Source organism: Eriocheir sinensis, chromosome 28 (genome assembly GCF_024679095.1).
Source record: "Eriocheir sinensis breed Jianghai 21 chromosome 28, ASM2467909v1, whole genome shotgun sequence".
Lineage (NCBI taxonomy): Eukaryota > Metazoa > Arthropoda > Malacostraca > Decapoda > Varunidae > Eriocheir > Eriocheir sinensis.
The window spans coordinates 7,812,133-7,835,542 of record NC_066536.1 but is presented as its reverse complement, the minus strand read 5'-3'; the positions used below and the strand labels follow the sequence as shown (position 1 = coordinate 7,835,542).

The 23,410-nt window shown below is 43.3% G+C and overlaps 2 protein-coding genes across 4 annotated transcripts in view; one reads left to right on the top strand and one right to left on the bottom strand.

Moving 5' to 3' along the window:
• The window catches only part of LOC127004454 (transmembrane protein 87A-like), a 104,466-nt gene that overhangs the window by 6,760 nt on the left and 74,296 nt on the right, over nt 1-23,410 (bottom strand). For both annotated transcript variants that reach the window (XM_050872180.1, XM_050872181.1), the window contains 12 exons: nt 16,959-17,106; nt 16,630-16,825; nt 15,085-15,243; nt 11,477-11,614; nt 9,566-9,689; nt 8,715-8,915; nt 8,300-8,437; nt 7,733-7,895; nt 5,483-5,600; nt 4,583-4,773; nt 2,948-3,077; nt 408-557 (listed from right to left, as the gene is read on the bottom strand). In XM_050872180.1, coding sequence (XP_050728137.1) covers nt 408-557; nt 2,948-3,077; nt 4,583-4,773; nt 5,483-5,600; nt 7,733-7,895; nt 8,300-8,437; nt 8,715-8,915; nt 9,566-9,689; nt 11,477-11,614; nt 15,085-15,243; nt 16,630-16,825; nt 16,959-17,106 — 1,856 coding nt within the window. The remainder of the gene's footprint in view (nt 1-407; nt 558-2,947; nt 3,078-4,582; nt 4,774-5,482; nt 5,601-7,732; nt 7,896-8,299; nt 8,438-8,714; nt 8,916-9,565; nt 9,690-11,476; nt 11,615-15,084; nt 15,244-16,629; nt 16,826-16,958; nt 17,107-23,410) is intronic.
• LOC127004456 (uncharacterized) overlaps nt 20,923-23,410 on the top strand; it is a 24,731-nt gene continuing 22,243 nt past the window's right edge. For both annotated transcript variants that reach the window (XM_050872195.1, XM_050872194.1), the window contains exon 1: nt 20,923-23,410. This exon is cut by the window's right edge and continues 1,599 nt beyond it. In XM_050872195.1, coding sequence (XP_050728152.1) covers nt 20,941-21,966 — 1,026 coding nt within the window. In that variant the 5' untranslated portion in view covers nt 20,923-20,940 and the 3' untranslated portion in view covers nt 21,967-23,410.

The following is a 23,410-nucleotide window of genomic DNA, read 5'->3' as shown; positions in this document are numbered from 1 at the left end:
CCAGAGAAATATATCGCCACCCGTACTCTAAGGGTTAAGAGAGGAAAAGTTAATGATAGGGAGATGCAAATAGTAGTATGGCAACTGATATTTCTAGAGGCAGCTAAATCAGTTCCATCATGTTTCCATTGCCTTAAACTGATATCCACAACGAAGCATGATAAGTGATTTAAAGTGACCCTCAAAATAACTAATCTAATTCAGTGTAGCCTAAAATTAACTTAGTCAAACCCAACCCACTCTCTGCCGAACAATCTCGCCTTGTTTCACCCAACCTAACTAAAACCAACATAACCCATTCCAACCTAACACTCCTCCATCCAGACCCAAGCCTACTCTAACCAATCCAACCCAACTCAACCCAAGCTGACTTAACCTATCCCAACCCACCCTGACCCAACACTCACCACAGAGCGCGACTCCCTGGGCGAGGAGGAGGTGGAGGTGCGAGTGTTCCTCTGCTTCATGGTGTCCGAGATGTCTGCCATCAACTTCTCCGACTCTTCCTCATCATCCGCATCTGAGCCATCGTCCAGGAGTGGCGTGAAGGCGAACCGCTGAAAGAGTGGAAAAACAATACTGAAAATTACAAGTACACACAAAACTGATTTAACACCCACAAACTTAACTCCATAGACTACTGGAAAAGAATAACAAAAAAAGAATAAGATGCACAAAGCAGTTAATGGATACAGTTATTTCCTTAAACCACTGATAAAGGAAAAGGAAATACTGAAAAATTACAAGGCACACGCATGAACAGATTTAACAGACACAAAGATCTGCTTCAACCACTGATAAAGAAAGAGAAAATTAATGGAACGAACTTAATACAAGGCACACACACAAAAACAGCCTTAATTGACGTGGAGAACTGCTTGAACCACTGATGAGGTAAAAAAGAAAAGGTTTAGGAAGTATAAGCCAGAAAACAATAGATCTACAGTACCCTCCCGAGTTGCGCGCTTGCTTCGTTCCACAGGTATAGCACTAAACTCGCAGATCCCAAAACTCGGGGTACTGAAAACACTGAAAAGGTGCTTATTGGTTCCGGCCCGTGGAGAAGCTGATTTTTTTTCCCACTTTACTCCCTTGTTATCTCAAAATACGTACTGTGAAAAAAGGAAGAAAATGTGAAGAGAGATTGGGTCGTTTTGAAGCCGCAGTTGACGGTGGCTGGCTGCCTTATGATTGGCTGGCAGTTCTGAAAACACGCTTGAGATTCGCCGAGTCCGATGACATCATTGACGGCGCTCATCCAATCAGCGGCCTCTAACTATGACGAAACGAAAGCTTTGTGAATCTGAAGTCAACGTTGATAGTTAAATCATTAGTTCGTAGCTTTGACTGCGGGCCATTAGCGCGCATCTCTGTGAATCTCGCCCCAGCACGTGTGAACACGGTCACCCAACCGCTAGTTTCTCAAGAGTTTTGTAAAGAGATTCAAAGTTGGCTGTATTTCACGGGAAACTCATCGAAATTCTAGTCAGAAACTCAAGTCACCGGCATGTCGGTTATTTTCTCTTGAGGTTGGTAAGTTGTGGTCACAAGAAGAAGAAGAGCATATCAGCTGATCGGTTCAGTAGCTATCCGCGTGTTTATTCCAGTACCACAATGAGTTCCACGAAGCTAGATAAGCTTGGAGTAATCAGGTTGAGCAGGTCTTGGACTTGAGTCTTGTCCAAGCGTAGCCACTGCCTCATCATGTCTGGGTCCTCACTGTTACGTATGTTCTCATAGCATTTAACGGTAGCAAGCTGTAACACACTCTCCCTTTGTCTCAGAGCTAACCACTCACGAACCAACAAATGCTTTCTTTTTGTATTTTTTCTTTTTCTTCAGCAAACACCACAAAGCAAACTCTGCAATGTCTGGATCCATTGTTTGTTTTGCTTTTCAGCTGATATATCCCAGAATGCAACAGTCCTCTGTGTAACCAAACTTGAGGATAGATTCAGGTCAGAAAATTGTCAGGAGATAATTTCAGTGGAAAATTCCCGAGAAACTAGCTTGTGTGGCCACGCCTTTAAGCTGCTGGTGTGAAACTGGGCCTTTTTCCACCAACCGCGTTGGCGATAGAGGCGACCGGCAACTCCAACTTTTCCGGGTGTGTGTCACACACGGCCAAGGTCAGTTGACTGTATTCACAACGTAAACAAAGCAGTCGCCCTGTATCGATTAAATAGTTAACAAAGCAGCTCTGCTAGTCTACTTTACGAGTTTCTTGGTTGGACATTTTCTACTGCTCCTCACTCCTCAGCCACTGCTGTCGTCCGTTTGTTTACATAAAGCTGCTCGGTTGCTCATACCCCCAACCGTTTTCCATCCGTACGGACAACCAACAACTTGCTCCCGGTTGGGTGCACAGGCAACTGCGATTGCCAGTAGCCCCAACGGTTGAAGGAAAACAGCCAGTGTGACACCGCCTTGAGGAAACGCACATGACAGTGATGGTAAGAAGACGTGACCCGTACATGCCAAAGCAGCGCGTACTCGGGGCGATAATGCGTGAAAGTCGGGATGGTAAGAACTTAGGATTGAGCACGAAACTCGAGGATCACAAAACTTGGATAGCGCAAAACTCATGAGGGTACTGTAATAGACGTAGAGTGCATTACTTAAAGCACTTGAATATCTAACCCGAGTGTGTGGTAACAGGCTTGATGGCACTACGCACACACCAAAACGGACACACATAAGCACTTACACACAGCCACCACTCAGATGACCACATTTATACTTGGCAGACTGAACGGACTAAGAACATAAATTATATACATGCAGAACAGACTTTACAATAATAGAGAATTACCCACAATAAACAGTCATGGTATGTCCTCTTTAGATGGAGAAAAAGAAGAAAAAAATGCATGCCGCTATATGAATCCTTATATCCTTGCATTGCTATAAAGTCTTCAGCTACCCATCCATCCATCTATCCTCTCACCTGGTTGTTGTTGGAGGGCCGCCAGAGAATCATAATGACCAGCAGCAGGATGGCAAACAGGATGTGCCAGTAAGCCTCGTCCACCCAGAGCTCCTTCCAGTCCGTGAGACACTCCTCAAACTGGTGGTACCTGTGGAGGTGGAAGCGCAAAATGTGGAGCTGCAGGATATCATGTCAATGGTAGTTCTTTCCTCTTTTGTACATAATTTCCATGCAGAATGGTTCTTTTTCCTTTCCTACAAGCTTTGGCTGGAGGGATGGGGGGGTGGGGAGGAGCCTTCACCTTTGCTGTCCTTCATCTTCCACCTTTGATTAGATAGTTAGTGTAGCTTGTCACAAACAGCCTCGTAAGGACCAGCAGGTCTGCTGTTGTTTGTTCTTCCTTTGTGTCCTTTGTGTGTCCCTCCCTCTCTCCTCCTCGCTCCCTCTCTCTTTCTCACTCCCTCCCACCTGTTCCTCCTTCCATTCCATTCCATTCCTCTCTCTCTCTCTCTCTCTCTCTCTCTCTCTCTCTCTTTCACCCATTCCTCTTCCTCCTTTATCTCATCTCCCTCTCTCTCTTCATCCCTTGCTCCTACCTGTTCCTCCTCGTTTTCCTCCTTCCTCCCTTGCTAATCCCCAGGTCAGACACAGGTGTTCACTTGCGGTCTACCGCCGGTCTGCTGTGAGTTGTCGGCAGTTGACCGGCGATATTTTTTGACACCGGCAGTTGACCGGGCGCATCACTGATATCTTTGAAAAATTTAAAGTTGACCAGCGGTGGTCAGCTGCGTCTACAGTTCTCAGGGTTGACCGGTGGTCTGCCGCCGACAATCCCCGATCTTACAGCCGGTCGACCAGCGACCGGCTTATCGGGAGTCATCAGGGACGATCGGAGCCGGGACCGGGAATGTGTGAGAGCCCCTGTATTTGGCTCCCATAAAACCCTCTTAAAAAAATCACTGTTCTGCATTCTCCTAACATGTCTGAACTATCTCACTGAACTTTACCCATTCAACCACTCCATAATCTGCACCTCTCACTCTCACACCCAAACTGCATCTTCTGTACACCACCTCATTAGTCATGCCATCCCATCTAGTTAACCCACATGCTCTGAAGGAACTCATCAGTACTGCACACATCCTTGCCTGTTAAGACATGTTTTGTAGGAATAAGGATGATTTACAATCCTCAAACAACTGTCAAATAGGTCGTACTTGAAAGTTAATAAAAAAACAAGGAAACAAAAGGTAGATCAGGCAGCTGTTCATGAGGTTGGTGATAAAACAATACTCATTCCTTATTCCTGAATGAAAGGAAAACGTGTGACCAGTGTTCATTGACGTGTGGTATCTGAAGAGTATAAGAAATGTATACGGACTGGAAACAATCACAGTAATTATTGTCATTCGCTTGATTCTCCTCATATTCCACAACAACCTGACCACATCAAATAAAGTAGTCTGACCCAACTCCACAGCAACAAAGCAACCTGAGCCCCCCCAACTAAGTGATCAAACTTCACTGACTAACACAACCAAACCCCACCATATAGCTCTTGGAAGGAAGACTCAGTTCATTACATGTTCATTTGTTACCAGTCTGTATGTTACCTGCCTGTTATAACATGTTACCTATTCAAATCTCCATTACCTGATGGACCAGAGCATGAAGATGATGGAGGCAATGAGGGCAAAAGCAAGGGTGTTGGTGAAGTGTGTGTAGAGGGAGAGCTTGACCAGATTGTGGCGCAGACGAAGGGTTCGTGTTGTCTGCACCATGGCTGTGAAGATCCAGAAGCAGATGGCAGACTCTAGCAGGGACAGCGGTAGTGAGGCCAACAGCTGCTGAGAGAAGACAAGAAGGATCAGATGAAAGGTGGCGGCAAATGCTATGAGGGAAATTACACAATAATGGAAGATTCCAGGGTATTTCTGTGGGTGCTTTGTAGAGGAGAACAGTATATAAGAGGAAAGAGAGAAGCATCAGATGAGAGGAGGCAGACTGTTGATGTGAAGGCTGAGAAGTGTGTAACTATGATAAATGATACAGCAAGAAGGGAACCATGCAGTGTGAATGGATTTAACAAGTAAGGGTGTGAGGCAAAAAAGTATTGTGGAGAAGAATGAATGAAAAGGAAGGGGAGCATACAGTCTTTATGGTGTAGCTTATGACTTACAGTAGGAGAGATAGTGTAGAGGATTATATATGGACATCACAACACATAAAAGTAATTGATCTTATGTGACTTTGCTCTTCCTGAACAAGCAAGAGCAAGAATAGGGGGAACGTAACGATATAGAATGAGAAATGTATGTAACCATTTCCTAAACGCACGGGCAGCATCCAAAATAAAAACGTGGGAAAAAAAGTAATAAACAGAATGTGACATGGCTTTTCCTTAAAACACAAATGACATTAAATAAAAAGTGTGGAAAATGGAAATAAAATAAAACAGAAAGGATGAGCAACACTCCTACAGAGACACAGAGGAAGAAGCATGAGGAACTTGTGGGTCAGGGACAGCAAAGGAGGAGAGGGCTGAGTACTGGCCTGGTTCTGTGAGCTGTTACGAGGCTGGAGTGCCCGTGTACAGCCCTCAATGCTGGCCAGGACGAAATAGATGAGACCCACACCCACCACACGATGCAAAATCACACCAAGCCGCGGCCTGAGGGGAGAAAAGATAGTTAATGACCTTTGCTTTACACATCCATGCATTTACAAACACACAATCAACCATACTACATACACACACACACACACCTAGCAAACAGAAAAATGAGAACTGTGTTGAAAATTGAGACATCGGAATGGAGGACGGTCACAAGTGGAGTTCCACATGGATCAGTGTTAGCGCCTAGACTGTTTTTAATATATAAAAATGAGATGCCAGAAAAAGTAAAGTTACATGAGTATGTATGCAAATGACAACAAACTGCTTAGAAAAACAAGAGATGAGGATGATTGTAATAAACTGCTGGAAGATTTAAATGAGATACATGAATGGAGTAAAAAATGGGAAATGGAGTTCAATGAAGTGTCACACAATGAAAATAAGCAAGAGTAAAAATAGACCATGTGGAGTGTACAAAATGGGAGGGACAATCATCGACACAGTGAAGGAAGAAAAAGACTTAGGATTCTATAATACAAGATACACTGACACCTGTGAAACACATAAACAAGATATTCGGAGAAACGTATCGTCTGCAGCAAAATATTAGATTGTCATTTCACTACTTGGATGGGGACACGATAAAGAAACTAATAACAACATTGATTAGGCCAAGGCTAGGATATACGGCAGTTGTCTGGTCACCTCACAAGAAAAAGGACATAAGGAAACTTGAAAGGATTCAAAGGATTGCGACTAAGATGGTACCAGAACCATCAAGCCTACCATATGAGACTAGATTAAAGGAACTGTGCCTATCAACACTGGAAGAAAGAAGAGAAAGAGGAGACCTGATAGCATTGTACAGGAATACAAGTGGAATGGAAGTGCTGGATAGAAATGATTTAATTGAGATGGAAGGGAGGAGGCGACTAAGAGGACACAGTAAGAAACTGAGAAAGGGGACAATACAATACAGGAGTGTGGATACATGGAATGGACTAAACAAGACATTGTTGAAGTGGGCAGTGTCCATATAATGAAGGAAAAGTTGGACAAATATATATTGGGAGACAGGACTGACTGAGCTTGGCCCTGTATATAACAAATAGGTAAATACACACTCTCACACACACACACACACACACACACACACTCATATATTATACACAGGTGCTGGTCTGACACCTCTGTAACAGCTGTGGTGATATGCCAAGCCACGCACACTAACATGATACACCCTTAACAATACAACACATACACAAACTTCATACTCTTTAGTTAACAGGAATTTTACCAACCTAACCTTATTTAATTGCTTCACTAGATGGATAGATAACATGGATGAAAGGAAAGAGAACCCGCGTCCTTCTGCACATGTATATACAGCACTTGAAAAATATACATTCGCTAAGCATCCACCATGACTGCCTTAACTTTTCTGTACTGATGGAGAGAGCAACAGACACACTGACAGGGGTAACTGAACCCTCCAGAGAAATCATCAAGAACAGTCTGATCTGTCTTTCCTCTTTCAAATTAACTAGATCTTGAGATATAAAAGAAAGAAGGTAAACAGCTAGACAAGAAGTTAGTAAGCAATTAAAATGATTAAACAGTAGAGACGACTGAAGCATGTAAGGAAGGGAAAAAAGTAGAGATTATTATGTTGTGCCAACCCCAAGAATGACGGATCTGCACGGGGATACACAATGATGTTAGGCAACTGCATGAGGCCAGGCAGCCTTTTTAAGCAGCTCCTGGGAACTGAATATTCACCATCTTTGCTCCACAGTCACAAATCTATATCAACTCCATTTTAAACTCTCAAATATATTTGAATCAATAATGTGCAACATGTTTCCCATTCATTCCCTGCACAATTTGAAAGACATTTTTTGCCTGTCTCCTTTTTAAATGTAAATTTATCTAACTTGTACCTTTTGCTGCAGATCCCAACTATTTTTTCAGCATGACTACTTCACCAACATTCCCAACAACATCCATTCAGTAATTCAAACACCATGCAGCCTATGCCTTTCTAAAGAATGCAACTGAAACTATGTATCCATTCTGTATTAAGGGGACCAAAATTGTAGACATGACCTCACCTTCTTCAACCAAACCTACCACACCAACACCACCACACCACCTCACCAAAAACACCACACACTAGTATTACTTACTTGACAATTCCAAAGCCGAGGGAGACGATGATGACAAGCATGCGGGCCAGCGTACGCTTGGCACAGGACACCAGCTCGGCTGCAATGAGAAGCCCTGACACGCTGTAGCCCCGAACGTTGAGGCTGCTGTACTCGGCGGTGAACATGGCCATCTCCAGCATTCCTGATGAGGGGGAAGGGGAGGAGGATTAGGAGAAGGTGGTGGTGGTTTTGTCACCTAGCGGTACCTACTTTGAAACCTGCTCGTTTTACCATCATCAAGTGTTTCTACTCATCTCTACATTCTAGTTATTTCAGCAATGTACAAAAGAAACAACAGGAAACCTTACAATAATGTGAGCAAACTCATCGCTACCTGCAAAGTTACACTATTTCTTAGCATACAAGGAACACAAGGAATGAAACACCTGTTGGACAGTAGCCAAGTTAATAAGCCAATAACTTAATACTAAAAAATATTAAGCTTTGTCTCAGTTCACATGAAACAGCTCAGACAGACATAAATACTTCACTTTCTGTGCTACTATATACCAGACAAGCAATAGAACAGATTCGATGGGTTCTCACCAAGGAAGATGACAGCCCCAATCCAGTACTGCACACGAAGCAGCTCCCTCCAGCGCATGGCAGAGATGATGAGCCACACGAAGCCATACACCACGTACACCACACACATGGCTCCATAGAACCCGAGCAGAGGCCAGTCTGGGGGGAGAAGGTGCTTTGAAGATGTGCCTGTGGCTCCAGGGATTTACTCAGAGCATGTACACACATGACTCACCAATGTATTAGTCATGGCACACCTTACACACACACACACACACAACGTAACACAGAAATGAATGTTACATCCACACAATCCGCACTATTTACCTCATTAACAAGGCCTGCCCCATATGGACATTACCACACACAACACTCTCTCTTCTCACCCCCTTGACCCCTTAGCTCCTCCCTCGACAAGCTGCTTCGCTCTACTCACTGGCGGCCGAGAGGTAACCATAGTCACTCCTTATCTCGATGTCGATGTATGCCACGTAGGAGGCATTCGGCGCAAGAAGCTCAGAGGAGGTGATGTGTATGTCCAGGAGGTACACACCATCACTAGTCACCACGGTCACTGGGTGGTTGGTGCGTGCCTGCCCCCCTGAGCTGATGTCCGAGGAGGAGAGGTATGGCTTGTCTGGGAAGGGAAGAAGGGATAGATGCAACACTTTTTTGTCTGAGGAGGAGGAAGAGGAGAGGTTCAGCTTATCTGGGAAGGGAAGAAGAGAGGGATGTAAAACTGTTTTTTGTCTGAGGAGGAGGAGAGGTGCAGCTTATCTGGGAAGGGAAGAAGAGAGAGATACAGCACTTGTTTTTGTCCAAGGAGAGGCACTGCCTGTCCGAGAAGGGATGAAGAGAGGAATGCAGCAACAAGTTGACACCAATGACATACAACAGAGTTTATCTAACATACATCCAGGTTGTGTTCACTGACACTGCATGAATGCTGAGTGAATGCAGGGAGAGGCATGCTGCACTTCCCTTGAACATTCATCTCCTGTGTACTCATGATTTGCTATGACTGACAGTGTTAAATAATGGCAATGCTGCTCCACCATTAACCAGTATTATGGTGCTAAAACAAGTAATGAAAGCAGCAAACACACAAAAAAAATGTATATATAAGACAAATTGAAGATACAATATATAGAAGTAAAATAACACAAGGAGACTTCAATAAAAGGGTAAAATATTTGTAGCCAATGAAAGAATGAAACTGCAAATGAAACAAAACAGTCACCACAGCCTTCGCATGGCTGCCAACACCTAAAGACACAGCTGCCTCACCCTCCCCTCCTGCTGCTGCTGCCTTGGCCTCTCCCGCCGCCACCTGCCGCACTGCCTGGGTGTGTGGACTCACTGCTGCTGCCACACCACTGTCGCCAGTCATGGAGTCTAAAGGCTCCTCATTCTGTGCCAGGTGGGAAAATTGCAAGCATTGATACTCTTCATTCTGTGCTGTTTGAGTTGCCATTCACATTCCTCAGATGACTGTCATGTAAGAAACATCTTTATGATAAAGCATCTTACATGAGCTTTAAATGAAAATCAAGTATCTTTTTTTGAGATGTACTACTGACTACAAAATAAATTACGAAAACAAAGGAGAAAGTTATAGATGCATTCAGGAAAGGAAAGGTGAGTGTATGTGTTAGGTGTTGAAGAAACACACTTAAAAGAATGTGAAATGCAGAAGCATGGAAGTGATGATGGAGAGGCGCCATGGCTTAACTTAGAACAAGTGGTATAGACAGGGATAAGAGAGGGACGAAGGAATGGTGTGCAATACTTGTCTCCCCAAAGTATGGGTGTGGGTGGAAGGACATTAACGGTGTGGATCAAGGATAGCAAGGATGATGGGTTCAACAGGTATTGTGAAGTATGCATTGGTGTGTGTGTGTGTGTGTGTGTGTGTGTGTATTTACCTAGTTGTGACATACGGGAAAAGAGCTATGCTCGCGCTGTCCCGTCTCCATATCCGCTCTTATCCAACTTTTCCTTAAAATCCTGAATGTTTCTTGCACAAACCACCTCCTCCCCCAGTCCATTCTACAGCTCAATGCTTCTGTTTGGGAAGCTAAACTTTTTCACATCTCACCTACGCGTGGTCGCCCTCAACTTCTTTCCATGTCCTCTTGTTTCTCTCTCGCTCCACACACACAGGTCCTCTCTGTCCAAATTCTCCACCCCACTCGCCACCCTGTACACCACTATCAGGTCTCCTCTTTCCCTTCTTCGAGTGAATACAAATGGCTAATACCTTGCGGATATATGTGCCGAGAGGGAATTGTTCCTGGCAAACACCTTTCAGTATGAGTTGACTCTCAGATATAAATGGGCAAGGGGGGGAATCAGAGAGGCTTGATAGAATATATAGCCATGGATAATAGGTTGAAGCAGAACATAGTGGATGCAAAGACTGTGAGAGGAATATTTAATAGTTTTGACAACTTTGTGAAAGAGGCAGAAGTAAGGATGAAAGAGCCAGGGGCATGTAAGGGGAATGGAAAAAAGGAAAATGAGAGGAAGGAACTGGCCAAGTGAGAGATTGCATGACAGTGGTTATATGGATATCTGTAGAAGAGAGTTGAAAGGTAAGAAAAGGAGTAAGAATAAGAACTGTAAGAAACAAGGAATTAAGAAACTCAAGGAAAAATAGCACTATGAAAAAAGGAGAGAATAAAAAGCAAAAAAAGTGGAAGGGCAAAGCAGCAGAAAAAAAAAATCAACAAGGATGGGATGAATGCCAAAGATATGCAGTGAAAGGAAAACACCACGAAAATGGAGAGGTCACTGAGGGAATGTCACAGGAAGCCAGCGATGTCAGGAGCACAAAAAACAGTGAAAGACGAAGTGCAATGAAATGAGAGGAGATGAAGAATGAACATATAAACAAGGATGGAAAGGCAGAACAGGTGGCATGTGAAATGGAATAAGAGAATGAAATGAGAGGCCAGTGAGATCACCAGCACAAAAAAACAGAAAAGGACAAACTGCATTGAATAGGGAGGCAGAGAAAGAATAAATAAACAAGGATGGAATAACAGAACAAATAGCATGTGAAATAGGATAAGATAAAAAGACTGAACTGAGAGAAAATAGAGAACAAACATAAAAATAGGGATGGAATGACATAACAAGTGACAAGGGAAATGGAATGTTATAAAAAAAGACAGAACATGAGACAGTTGACCTCACCAGCACAATGTTATGGTCACATGGGTAGGTGACGGGCCTGGTCTTGTGGAAGGCAGTCTCATAGCGTGTACCATTGAGGGTTGACGGGAGCTTCTGTGGGTTGTTAAAGTACCATGCGTAGAAGTTCTCCTCCTGGTCCTGAGGTGGTGAGACAGGGGGGAAAACAATGACCAATATAAACACTTAAAAGTTTTCATACTCACCCTCTTGCCTCTGGGAGTAAAGGGGATGAGAAACAATATGTACTTGAATTCTTCTTTATTCTATGTTGACAAAAAGGCCTGAGAGCTATTCAAGTGTACTACATGTAGATTTCCTCTCCCTGCCCTTGGGGGTGTCAGGGAAAGGGGAAAAAAAGGGAAGTGAGAAATGTTTGTTATATATTGTTAAAGAATTAACTTTTAAGCTACTATCCCACACGGCACAGGTATCCTTTTCACGACTCAAGAGAAGGCAGTAGAAAGGTAAATTAATAAAAAAATATTATTGCTACATATTAACAAAAAGTATTTTTTAAGCTACTGAAGTCCCACATGCTAAACTTTCCATGGCCCAGGTGGTCAATGGAATGGGGATAAAAAAATGGAATATATTTTTGTTTCTCCATTAATAAACTTAGAAATATCCAGTCTCATTCTAAGAGCACTGATGTGTGCTTGTGAAATGTCTCTGGTATGCTTGAAGGGACTGTTGTTCATTCTATTGGATCAGCTACCTTGGCAGGGCTGCAAAGCTATAGTAACGAAAAAAATAACAAGACAACTTGAAAAGAGGGACACAAATGACTTTTCTTGATCGTATGTACTGAACACCTTAAAGCTCAACTCATAATTGTGATCATATTTAGTGTGCTGAGCTAGTTCATCAACCATTACCTAAGTAAACAGGATTACAGACAACCCAGCACTTGAGTTCACAATACTAATAACTATCTATCTATTTCTCCAACACCCTGCTCCCTCACAGGAACTTCCCTCCAGGGGGTGACTGTGGCAGAAGTGTCTCCATCTCTTTCTGTTCTGGCACTCCCTCAGCACAATCAATCCTGCTACTTTCAACTCTCTTGCTCTAATACTTGCTCACCCTATTGATCCATTCACAGGTGGTCTTCCCCTGACACTCCCTCCCTCATAAACTCTTCACAAATTCATTCTACTTCATTTTCATCACGTGTCCAAACCATCTCAACTCAACACACCACATTTCACCCATTTGACCACTCCACAATTTCCTCCTTTCGCTGTCACACCCATACCAAACCACTCATACATGCTTTCTTTACTTTCTCCCTCCCATCCTGAAACACCACATGCACCTCTTACATAACTTATTTCCACTGCCCCAAATGAACACCACTGAGTTTTGGGATGTTTTTCACCGTGTTAATACAGTTTCTCTGATTTATTTCCACTGCACGTATTATCGATTGCTGTGCTGCATTCCATGTCCACATCTCTGATGCATACAACAGTTGACAGGATAATACTGTTCCTTATTTCCCTCTTTAACTCCATGCTCAAACTTCTTCCTCTCATAACTCTCTCTAAAACACCTACTACCTGTCTGCCCTTCACTGCTCTTTCCCTCACCTCACCTTCCAAACTTCCATGTTTACATAAAACTGTCCCTAAATATTTACCCAGTCATCTCCTCCATTCTCTCTTGCCCCAGCCTTATCCCACACTTCTTTGTGCTCTCTGCTCTAACTCTGTATGGCTTTGCAAAATCAATGGTCTGCTCTCTTGTCCTCTCAAATATCATGACCTTATTCTTTCCAGCATTCACTCTCAGCTTTCTACTCTTGCACACCCTGTCAAACTCATCCCCCCATTCTCTGCCAACAACACTGTATCATCTGCCAACAGGCCTGCAACCAATAACTCCTTTGTACCTTTCATTTTCAGCTTTGGAACTAGCTCCGCCACTCTGGCTATCATTTCTCTCATACAACTGTCCACGTGCACATTAAAAAGCCATGGTGACATCACACGGCCATGTCTCACACCCATACTAATACCAAAACTATCACCCAACTCACCATTCATGCATATAGAGGCACTCGCATCCTTATAGAAGGATCAGATTAGATTAGATTATTGGGGCATTTGATCTTGGAGCCGCAACTGCAGGGTCATGTGGCGCTGAATAAGATTAAATAAACTACTTTAAAACTATAACAAACATTAATTAATTAAAAACAAGGTAAAAGAAGGACTCAATAAAAGGACAATAAAACCTACAGGAGGTTGAGGAGTGAGGTCGCCAACATCCTGTAGGAAGCCATAAACGTCATATAACGGGAAGAGTGCCTTCTTATAGAAGTATCTGATCCCCTCAAGCAAATGCCCTCCCACACCATATAGAACATATCCTAAGAACATCCCATGAACCCTTCCTGTCACATGCCTTCTCTAGGTCCATGAATGCAACAAACAACTTCCTATCCTTCTCTAGTTACTTTGCAATTAGCATTTTGAGTGCAAATATTTGGTCTACACAACCCCTCCATTTCCTAAAACTTCCTTGTTCGTCACATACATTTTTCTCCGTTATTTCCTTCATCCTCTCATTTGAAACCCTTCCATGCAGTTTTCCTGCCACACTGAGTAGACTAATTCCCCTGTAACTATTACAATCACCTCTGCTTCCTTTACTTGTGTACAGCAGCACAACAATTGCCCTTCTCTAGTCCTATGGCACCTCACCCTGTTCCCATGCTAGATTACATATCCATAACATCCATTCTACAACTAAATCTCCTTCATACTTCAGCATTTCTACTGTTAAGCCATCAGCTCCAGGGGCATTTCCTACTTTTAACTTCTTCATTGCCTCCTCTATCTCACCTCTCTCCACCTTCCCCTGTGGATCTGGCCGCCCTATATTGATCTTTATTCCTATGCTAGTTAGTTCTGCTCTCCCTCCCACACTCTCATTCATTACAGCTTCAAAGTGCTGCTTCCATACCTCCCTTATCTCCTCATTCCCTCTCACAAGCACCCCATATCTCCTCTTTATGCTACAAATGTGATTCTTTTCTCTTTTAACTTCTTTCCAGAAAAGTTTTTGCTCTGGTATTTTGCTGACATTTTCCTACCAAAATCTTTATTCACCCTCTCTTTACTTTCCCTAACCAGCCTCTTTACCAACATCTCACTCTCCTTGTACTTTCTCTTCAATCTCTCTCTTGTCTCCATCACATTTCTCAATAACAAAATCCTTACAAGTCACAGCACTTATTTCTTTATCCTTTTTATAAAATAAGATAGCTTACAGGTATCTGAATTCAATAATAATGTTCATGGTTAGCCATGCCAATTGCAAGACTGCCCTAGCTTGCCCATGTTCATCACACTACAACCTCCCCCCTACACCACACTACCCCTGCAACCATTAAAGTGTTCACCACACCACCATTACCACAGTACATGACAATAACCATACCCTAACACTATCGCCATACCACACCACCACGTTCCCCCTGAATGTAAGTGTTCTCCACTCCACCACACCATAACACCACAGACAGCAAGTCACACCCCCCCCAATGCCACTGAACTCTCATCCTACTCCACCACCACACCATCCCTTACCCTCACCCACCTCACCTTAGTGATGGAGTACTCGTTATAACACGGCGCCTTTCGGAGCAGCCAGGCGATGGTAATGTTGGGGGGTCTGCTGGGGTCCTCAGGGTCACACATCACCTTTATGTTGATGCGGCTTCCCTTGAACAGGCTCTTGGTCACCCCCACGTACTCATGGCCCTGGAAATGGAGGCCAAGGTGAGTGGGAAGCATCCAGAGCATGAACATTCACCTGCCACAACATCAGGGTATGTATCATTACAGTAAACAGCATGCTCAGGCTATATAAATCCTACCTGGCTGAAATCACACATCTTTAGATGGGGGGAAACAGGGGGGCAAGGGGGAACAAGAGCAGGGTTAAGATTCGTATTAGGTCCGTGCCAGTATCTCATTACCTACCTTATGAAACATCAGTATCTCTTCATATATCTTTTCTACAAACCTTCAACAGTCATGGAAATGCTTTGAAAATCCAATTCAAGGACTTTTTTTTTACTCTTGAAAATAGGGGATAATGTTTACGAAAGCGCGTCGCCTCCTCTGGTGCTGGCCGCGGCGACGCTGCAGCCGGTGTTGCAAGAAATACCTCCTCGCTGAAATAAGTCACATATACATGAGGGGGGGTGGGTCCAGGGGGGGCACAGCCCCCCCGTTAGTAGGTCATAAAGTTCGGTTGGAGTAGTTTAGATATGCTCCCCGACTCTAAGCCCTCTGTGAGCTATTTTGAGGCTGCGGCGGCTGCAGCGTCGCCGCGGCCAGCACCAGAGGAGGCGACGCGCTTTCGTAAACATTATCCCCTATTTTCAAGAGTAAAAAAAAAGTCCTTGAATTGGATTTTCAAAACATTTCCATGACTGTTGAAGGTTTGTAGAAAAGATATATGAAGAGATAGTGATGTTTCTTTAAGTAGATTATGAGATACTGGCACGGACCTAATATGAATCTTTACCAAGAGCAGTAGTGATTAGTCCCAGAAACGGTTAACAGACTCAACCATGTGGGCGAAAAGACCGTAAACCTTACAAGGCCCACTGTGGTCCAGCTCAAGGCACCCCAGACCTGCAGTATTTGCTTAGAGGACGTGGAAAAAATAAAAAAGAGTATGTATGACAGGATTTAACCTGAAGGAGGCAGAAGACAGGGGACTGAAAACCTGAAGGAGGGGGGACGGGGTTTAGCCAAGCGGACAGGCGTGTTTAGGTCACAAGGGGTGTATTTTTCCGCGCGGGCTCTTCCCTTTCTTCACCCCGGAGCTCGCAGCCTCATCGCCCATCGACTTGGAAAAAATCGTGAGGGCAGCGTGGAAAAATACACCCCTTGTGACATAAGCACGTCCGCTTGTCAAAACCCCGTCGGACGTGCTTGAAATGTTGTCATTACCACCACACCGTGCCCTAAATGCGCACCCGCTAGGAGCCGCTATTCCTACGATTTTCCAATAATCGGAGCTGGAAATGAAGGAAAACAATGAAAAGATACAAAAGGGGAGTGGTGGGTATACATATACGCTACCATGTCACACACACACACACACACACACACTCGGGTCACGGTCACACTCACAGGCCTGGAGGTGAGATGCCAGACGCCTTGCTCCAGTAGGGCGTGGGTCGTGGCCGTCCAGCCCAGCGCCAGCAGCAGCAGCAGCAGGGAACACGGGCGCCGCATCCTGCCAACTCCACAGTTCACACTCCGCCTCAGCTGCTCCTGCACCTGCACGTCTCCGGCCCCGTCGTCGCCGCCGTCCGAGTGTCGTACTCTGTTCAGACGATATATGTGTTTCGTGATTAAACCTTTCACTCCCAGACATATATTGGTATTCAATCACGTTCACTATTACAATCTTGAATGTTCAAGTATCTCACACGAGTGGACAAGATAAATTAACATACCGTAATCTGAATTGATTATCGTACTCAATTAAAGTTGTCGCACATCTGATAACGCCGCCCCTCATCCCCCCAACAAGGCCGCCGACGTCAACAAACAGCTGAGCGGCGCGGCGCGAGACGCAACACTGCACACGAGATCGGAAGCTACCTGGAAAAGAAAATTATATTCTTATTACGTTTATATATATATCTATATATCTATATATCTATATCTATATCTATCTATCTATCTATCTATCTATCTATCTATCTATATCTATATCTATATATATATATCTATATATATATCTATATCTATATCTATATATATATATATATATATATATATATATATATATATATATATATATATATATATATACTCATATAGTTACAGATATTAAATCTATGTATCTATCATACTTGCAACAATAAACTATCAATCAATCAATCTATCATTTTTCTATCCATCTCTCTGTAGGCCATAGGTATATAGTACATATACATATACTGTGTGTGTGTGTGTGTGTGTGTGTGTGTGTGTGTGTGTGTGTGTGTGTGTGTGTGTGTATAATATATATATATATATATATATATATATATATATATATATATATATATATATATATATATATATATATATATATTCATATACCTACATATATTTAAATCCATTTATCTATCATCTTTCTATCCATCTATCTGTTGGACATAGGTAATACATATACATAAACTGTGTGTGTGTGTGTGTGTGTGTGTGTGTGTGTGTGGGTGTGTGTGTGTGTTTATATATATATATATATATATATATATATATATATATATATATATATATATATATATATATATATATATATATAGATAGATAGATAGATAGATAGATAGATATAGATATAGATATAGATATATAGATATAGATAGATAGATAGATAGATAGATAGATAGATAGATAGATAGATAGATAAATAGATAGATAGATAGATAGATAGATAGATAGATAGATAGATAGATAGATAGATAGATAGATATAGATATAGATATAGATATATAGATAGATAGATATAGATTTTTTTTTTTACATGTTCGCCTACAGCGCCGGTAGGCTTTCTTCAGGGGCTTGGTGGTCGGCCTAAGCTCGTCATGGTGCACGGGGTTTTTATAGAGGCGCCATTCATTCTTGGCTCATGCTGCCCCCCGGAGCTCATTTTTTATTCACTTGGACGGCTTCTGGGTTGATGGGTGGTTTTTAGGACAGCATGTGGGTAGTCTTAGGCCACTCAGCGGTGACTGAAATATCCCAGGTGGCATAGCTGGGCACGATGACAGAAAACCTTATTCCCGATAACCGATAACTGATAATGGAAAACCTTATCGGTAATAACCGATATTCGTTAACTGGAAACACAAATATAGGCGATAACCGATAACCGATACCCGATATTAATCCACAATTCCGATTCTAGCTAGCGATAAGTCCGATAGGCGAAAACGATACTATATTGATATTTCAAATAAAAAATATAGATGAATTCAAATTTTCATTATCTGTATTTTAGAAAACTTACAAAACCTGAAAACCACACGTTGACACGTACATATGAACAGTAATACTTGAAACGCTTGAACCGGTGTTGTGTTATTTGGCGTCCCCACATTCAAAAGTTGGTTTTGTTTACAAACACTGGTCTCTCGTGAACTGCGTATGCTCAGACCAGCAAGCGTAGACCTGTACAGTCTCACAGAGCTTTTTAACCGTAATTAGGAGTTGCTGGAAGGCTGAATCAGACATACAGTACCACTATCACCATCCCCGCTGTTGCTAGAACGACACTACGAGTTGTATTTATATGTACAGAGTGTTGTTCTAGAAACAGCGAGGATGGTAATACTGTATGTCTGATTCAGCCTTCCAGCAACTACTCTTAATTAATGTGTTAAAAAGCTTTGTGAGACTGTACAGGGCTACGCTTACTGGTCTGAACATGTGTAGTTCACGAGAGACCAGTGTTTGTGAACAAAAGTTCCAGCTTTTGACGATGGGACACCAAATAACACAACAAAGGGTGCCTTCAATACCATGGCATGCTCACAAACGAATATGGAATATCAAATTTAAGGCAGTGAATAATCATTTTTTGGGCAAAGTTAAATGATTTTTCTCTTTGATATATTGATTTTTGAGTATAACATAAAAAAAATAACCTAGTGTTTTATGTTGATGATCTAAATATGAAATCTTTTCACCGAAGATATTTCATACCCCGAAATATTTTCATACAACACCGGGCGCCCGAACCACGCATGCGCAGTAGGGAGGAGACAACGTTTTTTTTTCTGAGAGGCGGAAAGAGTAGCGATTATCGCTAGTTTGGTTACAAAAGTAACGAAGATACCGATATACATTCAAATAAGTAGCGGATGGCCGATAACCCGATTTTGTTATCAGCGATAAAGTATCGCTATAACTTATCGCGATAACGCCCAGCTATGCCAAGTGGTAGCGTGGGGATTCGAAACCGCGTCGCCCAGCACGCGGTGAATGCAGGGCCCGCACCCTAACTACTCAGCCACCGATATATCTATATCTATATCTATCTATCTATCTATCTATCTATCTATCTATCTATCTATCTATCTATCTATCTATCTATCTATATATATATATATATATATATATATATATATATATATATATATATATATATATATATATATATATATATATATATATATATATATATATTTTTTTTACAACAAAGGAGGCAGCTCAAGGGCACAAAAAAACAATAATAAAAAAAGCCCGCTACTAGCTGCTCCCAAAAAAGAATTAAAAGAGGTGGCCGAAAGAAAGATCAATTTCGGAAGGAGAGGTGTCCTGATACCCTCCTCTTGAAAGAGTTCAAGTCGTAGGCAGGAGGAAATACAGATGAAGGAAGATTGTTCCAGAGTTTACCAGCGTGAGGGATGAAAGAGTGAAGATGCTGGTTAACTCTTGCATAAGGGGGCTTGGACAGTATAGGGATGAGCATGAGTAGAAAGTCGTGTGCAGCGGGGCCGCGGGAGGGGGGGAGGCATGCAGTTAGCAAGTTCAGAAGAGCAGTCAGCGTGGAAATATCGATAGAAGATGGAAAGAGAGGCAACATCGCGGCGGAATTTAAGAGGTAGAAGACTATCAGTAGGAGGAGGAGAGCTGATGAGACGAAGAGCCTTAGCCTCCACTCTGTCCAGAAGAGCTGTGTGAGTGGAGCCCCCCACACGTGATGAGCCGATGAAAAGCGATGCAGGTCAAAAGAAGAAGAAGGTTTGTTTTGGTTTGGAATGCCAAGTCGTATAAATCTCCCTCCAAGGTATAATTACATAATGAACAAGTAAAGCCTGTGTTCGTGATTTATTAATTTCTTTAGTGTATCAAGTGCCTATAACTGATAGTACAGAAGTTTTTGTAGACCAAAAAACAACGAACAACATGTCGTAGATTCAGGCTGCTGTGCAACCGAAGTTTCATAATTTCATTTATCATAATACCGCATCTGTGTCAAAGATTGATGAGGAATAATGTTCTCAATATCCATAGCTTTGTTTTGAATTACACTGGGATAAGCAATTTTTTTTTTATAGTAGACCCACTTTTCTGTACCAAATTATGCTTTCCAGATAATTTGGAATTCTTTTTCAAGGTCCAGAACGCCTCTAATTACAAAACCTTCCATAACCTACGCAGTAACAAGCGGGGAGGCGGCGTGGCTCTCTTCGTGACCGAGGCGCTGCCCCCTTCACCGCTACCTGTCCAAGTTCCTCCAGAGTTCGAAGTGTTATGGGTACGTATAGCACCACCAGTCCATCCCCGACACGCAGCATCCATCATCTGTCGTGTCGTGTATACCCACCCAGATCAGCTACAAAATCTGACCCACTCCGTCATCTGATCTACACCACCGACCAGGTCAGAGTCAGGTACCCCAGTTCGAAACTCATAATCTGTGGAGATTTTAATAACTTAGAGATGACAGACCTCCAGAATGAACTACAACTCTCACAAATTGTGAATTTTCCTACACACGGGAACAATACTTCGGACCTTATTCTCACAGACTTAAATGACTTTTATAATCCACCAATCCCGTTGGCACCGTTCGGACGCAGCACACACCTCACCGTACTTTGGACACCCAAGTCCTCCCTCGCACCTACTCACGAAACAACCACCGCTAAGTACCGCCCACTCACACACTTGGCCATTCTCGCGTTTGGGAAATGGTTAGTCCACTACCTTTGGGTGGAGGTTTTCACAGTGCCCGACGTTCAAACCAAGTGGAACAACTACCTTTCATCCATCACAGCCGCGTATCACCACTTCTTCCCGGAGAAAAAGATACGCCGCCACCCAGCCGACCTACCATGGATCACTGACAAAATCAAGCGACTCATGCAGCCACGCAGCCACGCCCATCAAACTGGTAATACAAATCTGTACAAGAGTCTACGAAATAAGGTAATCAGGGAAATAAAACTAGCGAAAAGGAATTGTTATCCGGACAAATTACAACATCTTAAAGAATCTGATTCCAGTAAGTGGTATGGACAAATAAAACAACTTTGTGGCCTGAACAATAAATCCAGCACTCTCCCATGCCTAAGTCACCTCACTAGACAAGCAGCCGCAGACGAGGTGAGCCACCACTTTGTATCCATATGCCAACGTCTGCCTCGCTTAGACGTCACCAACCTGCCAACCACAGCCCCGACCATCCACGAACACCAGGTTTGCCGGAAGCTACAACAATGCCGAACCAAAAGGTCAGCTACGTCTATTGATATTCCAATGAAATTATTAAAAGAATTTGCACCACAACTATCAACGCCGCTTACCTCCATCTTTAACGCCTCTTTGCAACAAGCCGAATCACCACTTGACTGGAAAACCTCTTACGTAACTCCAGTCCCTAAGACCCCCTCCCCCACCTCCCTGGATCAGACCCGCCATGCAGTATCCATCACCCCTCTGCCCAGTCTCATGAGAGCTTCGTGACGGACTGGGCTTACACGGACCTCAAACACAGCTTCGACCCCCAGCAATTTGACAACATAAAAACAACCTCAACCACTCACTACTTAATAAGTTTTCTTGACTATATCTATAATAATCTGGAGAATCGGAAAACATCTGTAGCAGCTGTCCTCGTTGACCTGAGCAAGGCGTTCGATCTGGTTGACCACACCACCGTCATCCAGAAGGCGTTGGCGATGGGGCTACGTGAGTGCGTTGTGGCGTGGCTTGCGGACTTCCTCGCAGACTGGCGCCAGGCAGTCCGCCTCCAGAGTGCCACCTCTACCTTCCTGCCCCTAAAGTGTGGAGTTCCCCAGGGCCCCAAGATCGGACCCTTGTGCTTTTTAATTCTCATCAATGACGCCCTCCAAGATATGCCCCACCGATGGAAGTACGTTGATGATTCCACCTTTGCATCGTCCGTCAACAACAACAGCCACGACTATACGACATTGCAGACGATCCTCAACAGCCTCCTCGACTGGGCAACAGACAACCACGCAACCGTCAACAAACAGAAGACTGTGGTCATCCATTTTGGCCTCGCCACCACCCCCACTCCACCCCCGTGCCCTAACTCTGGGAGACCACGTCCTTGACGTCGTCATCACAGCAAAACTTCTGGGTATCACAATAGACCGAAAACTCTCCTGGGATCAACACATTGCCACACTCTTGCATGTCTCCTCTTTCCGACTGTACATGCTACGCCGCCTTAAATCACTAAGTTTGCTTCCATCAGAGCTCACAAATATCTACAAAACTTTCATTCTTCCTAAACTCACATATACCTCACCTCTCCTTCCTGGTCCTCCAGGCTCAACATCACACAAAGAAATAAACTTGAAAAAGTACAGAAAAGAGCAACCACCTCATATTCAGGTTACAATTATGCACTGAGTACACTGGGCCTTAAGCCGCTAAACACCCTTTATACTAATGTAGCGCCACGGTGACTAAGCCTGATGGGCGAGCCTCCCATAACTCCCTCTGCCAGGGAGATACCTCTTTGGCCGACTGAATAAGGAATGGCTCTCCCGTTACGCTGGTCGCGGGTTATATCCCCGGCGCCGGTAAAACCTTTCCTTGTCTGGATTAATTTCTCGTGTGTTTCGTTACACGCGGTGGTCGTGTGGGAGTGTAGAAAAGAGAAAATTCTGGCATTTCAATAACAACCTCCTTCACTTCGGCCCGCAACTCCTTGACAACCCCCGCCAACCTCCCGAACTGACCGCCACAAGAACAGCCCTGTACCGACCATAGTTAGACTAATCAACAATAAATAAATCTCTCTTAACTGGACTTATTGTGTATATGCTAATGCATTGCTACAAGCTCTTCTCCTTTTATAGTAATTTTCTTTTATTTCTCCATCGATGCTCGTCATGTTTATCTTAACTCTTATTTTATTGCACCAAAGATTGTA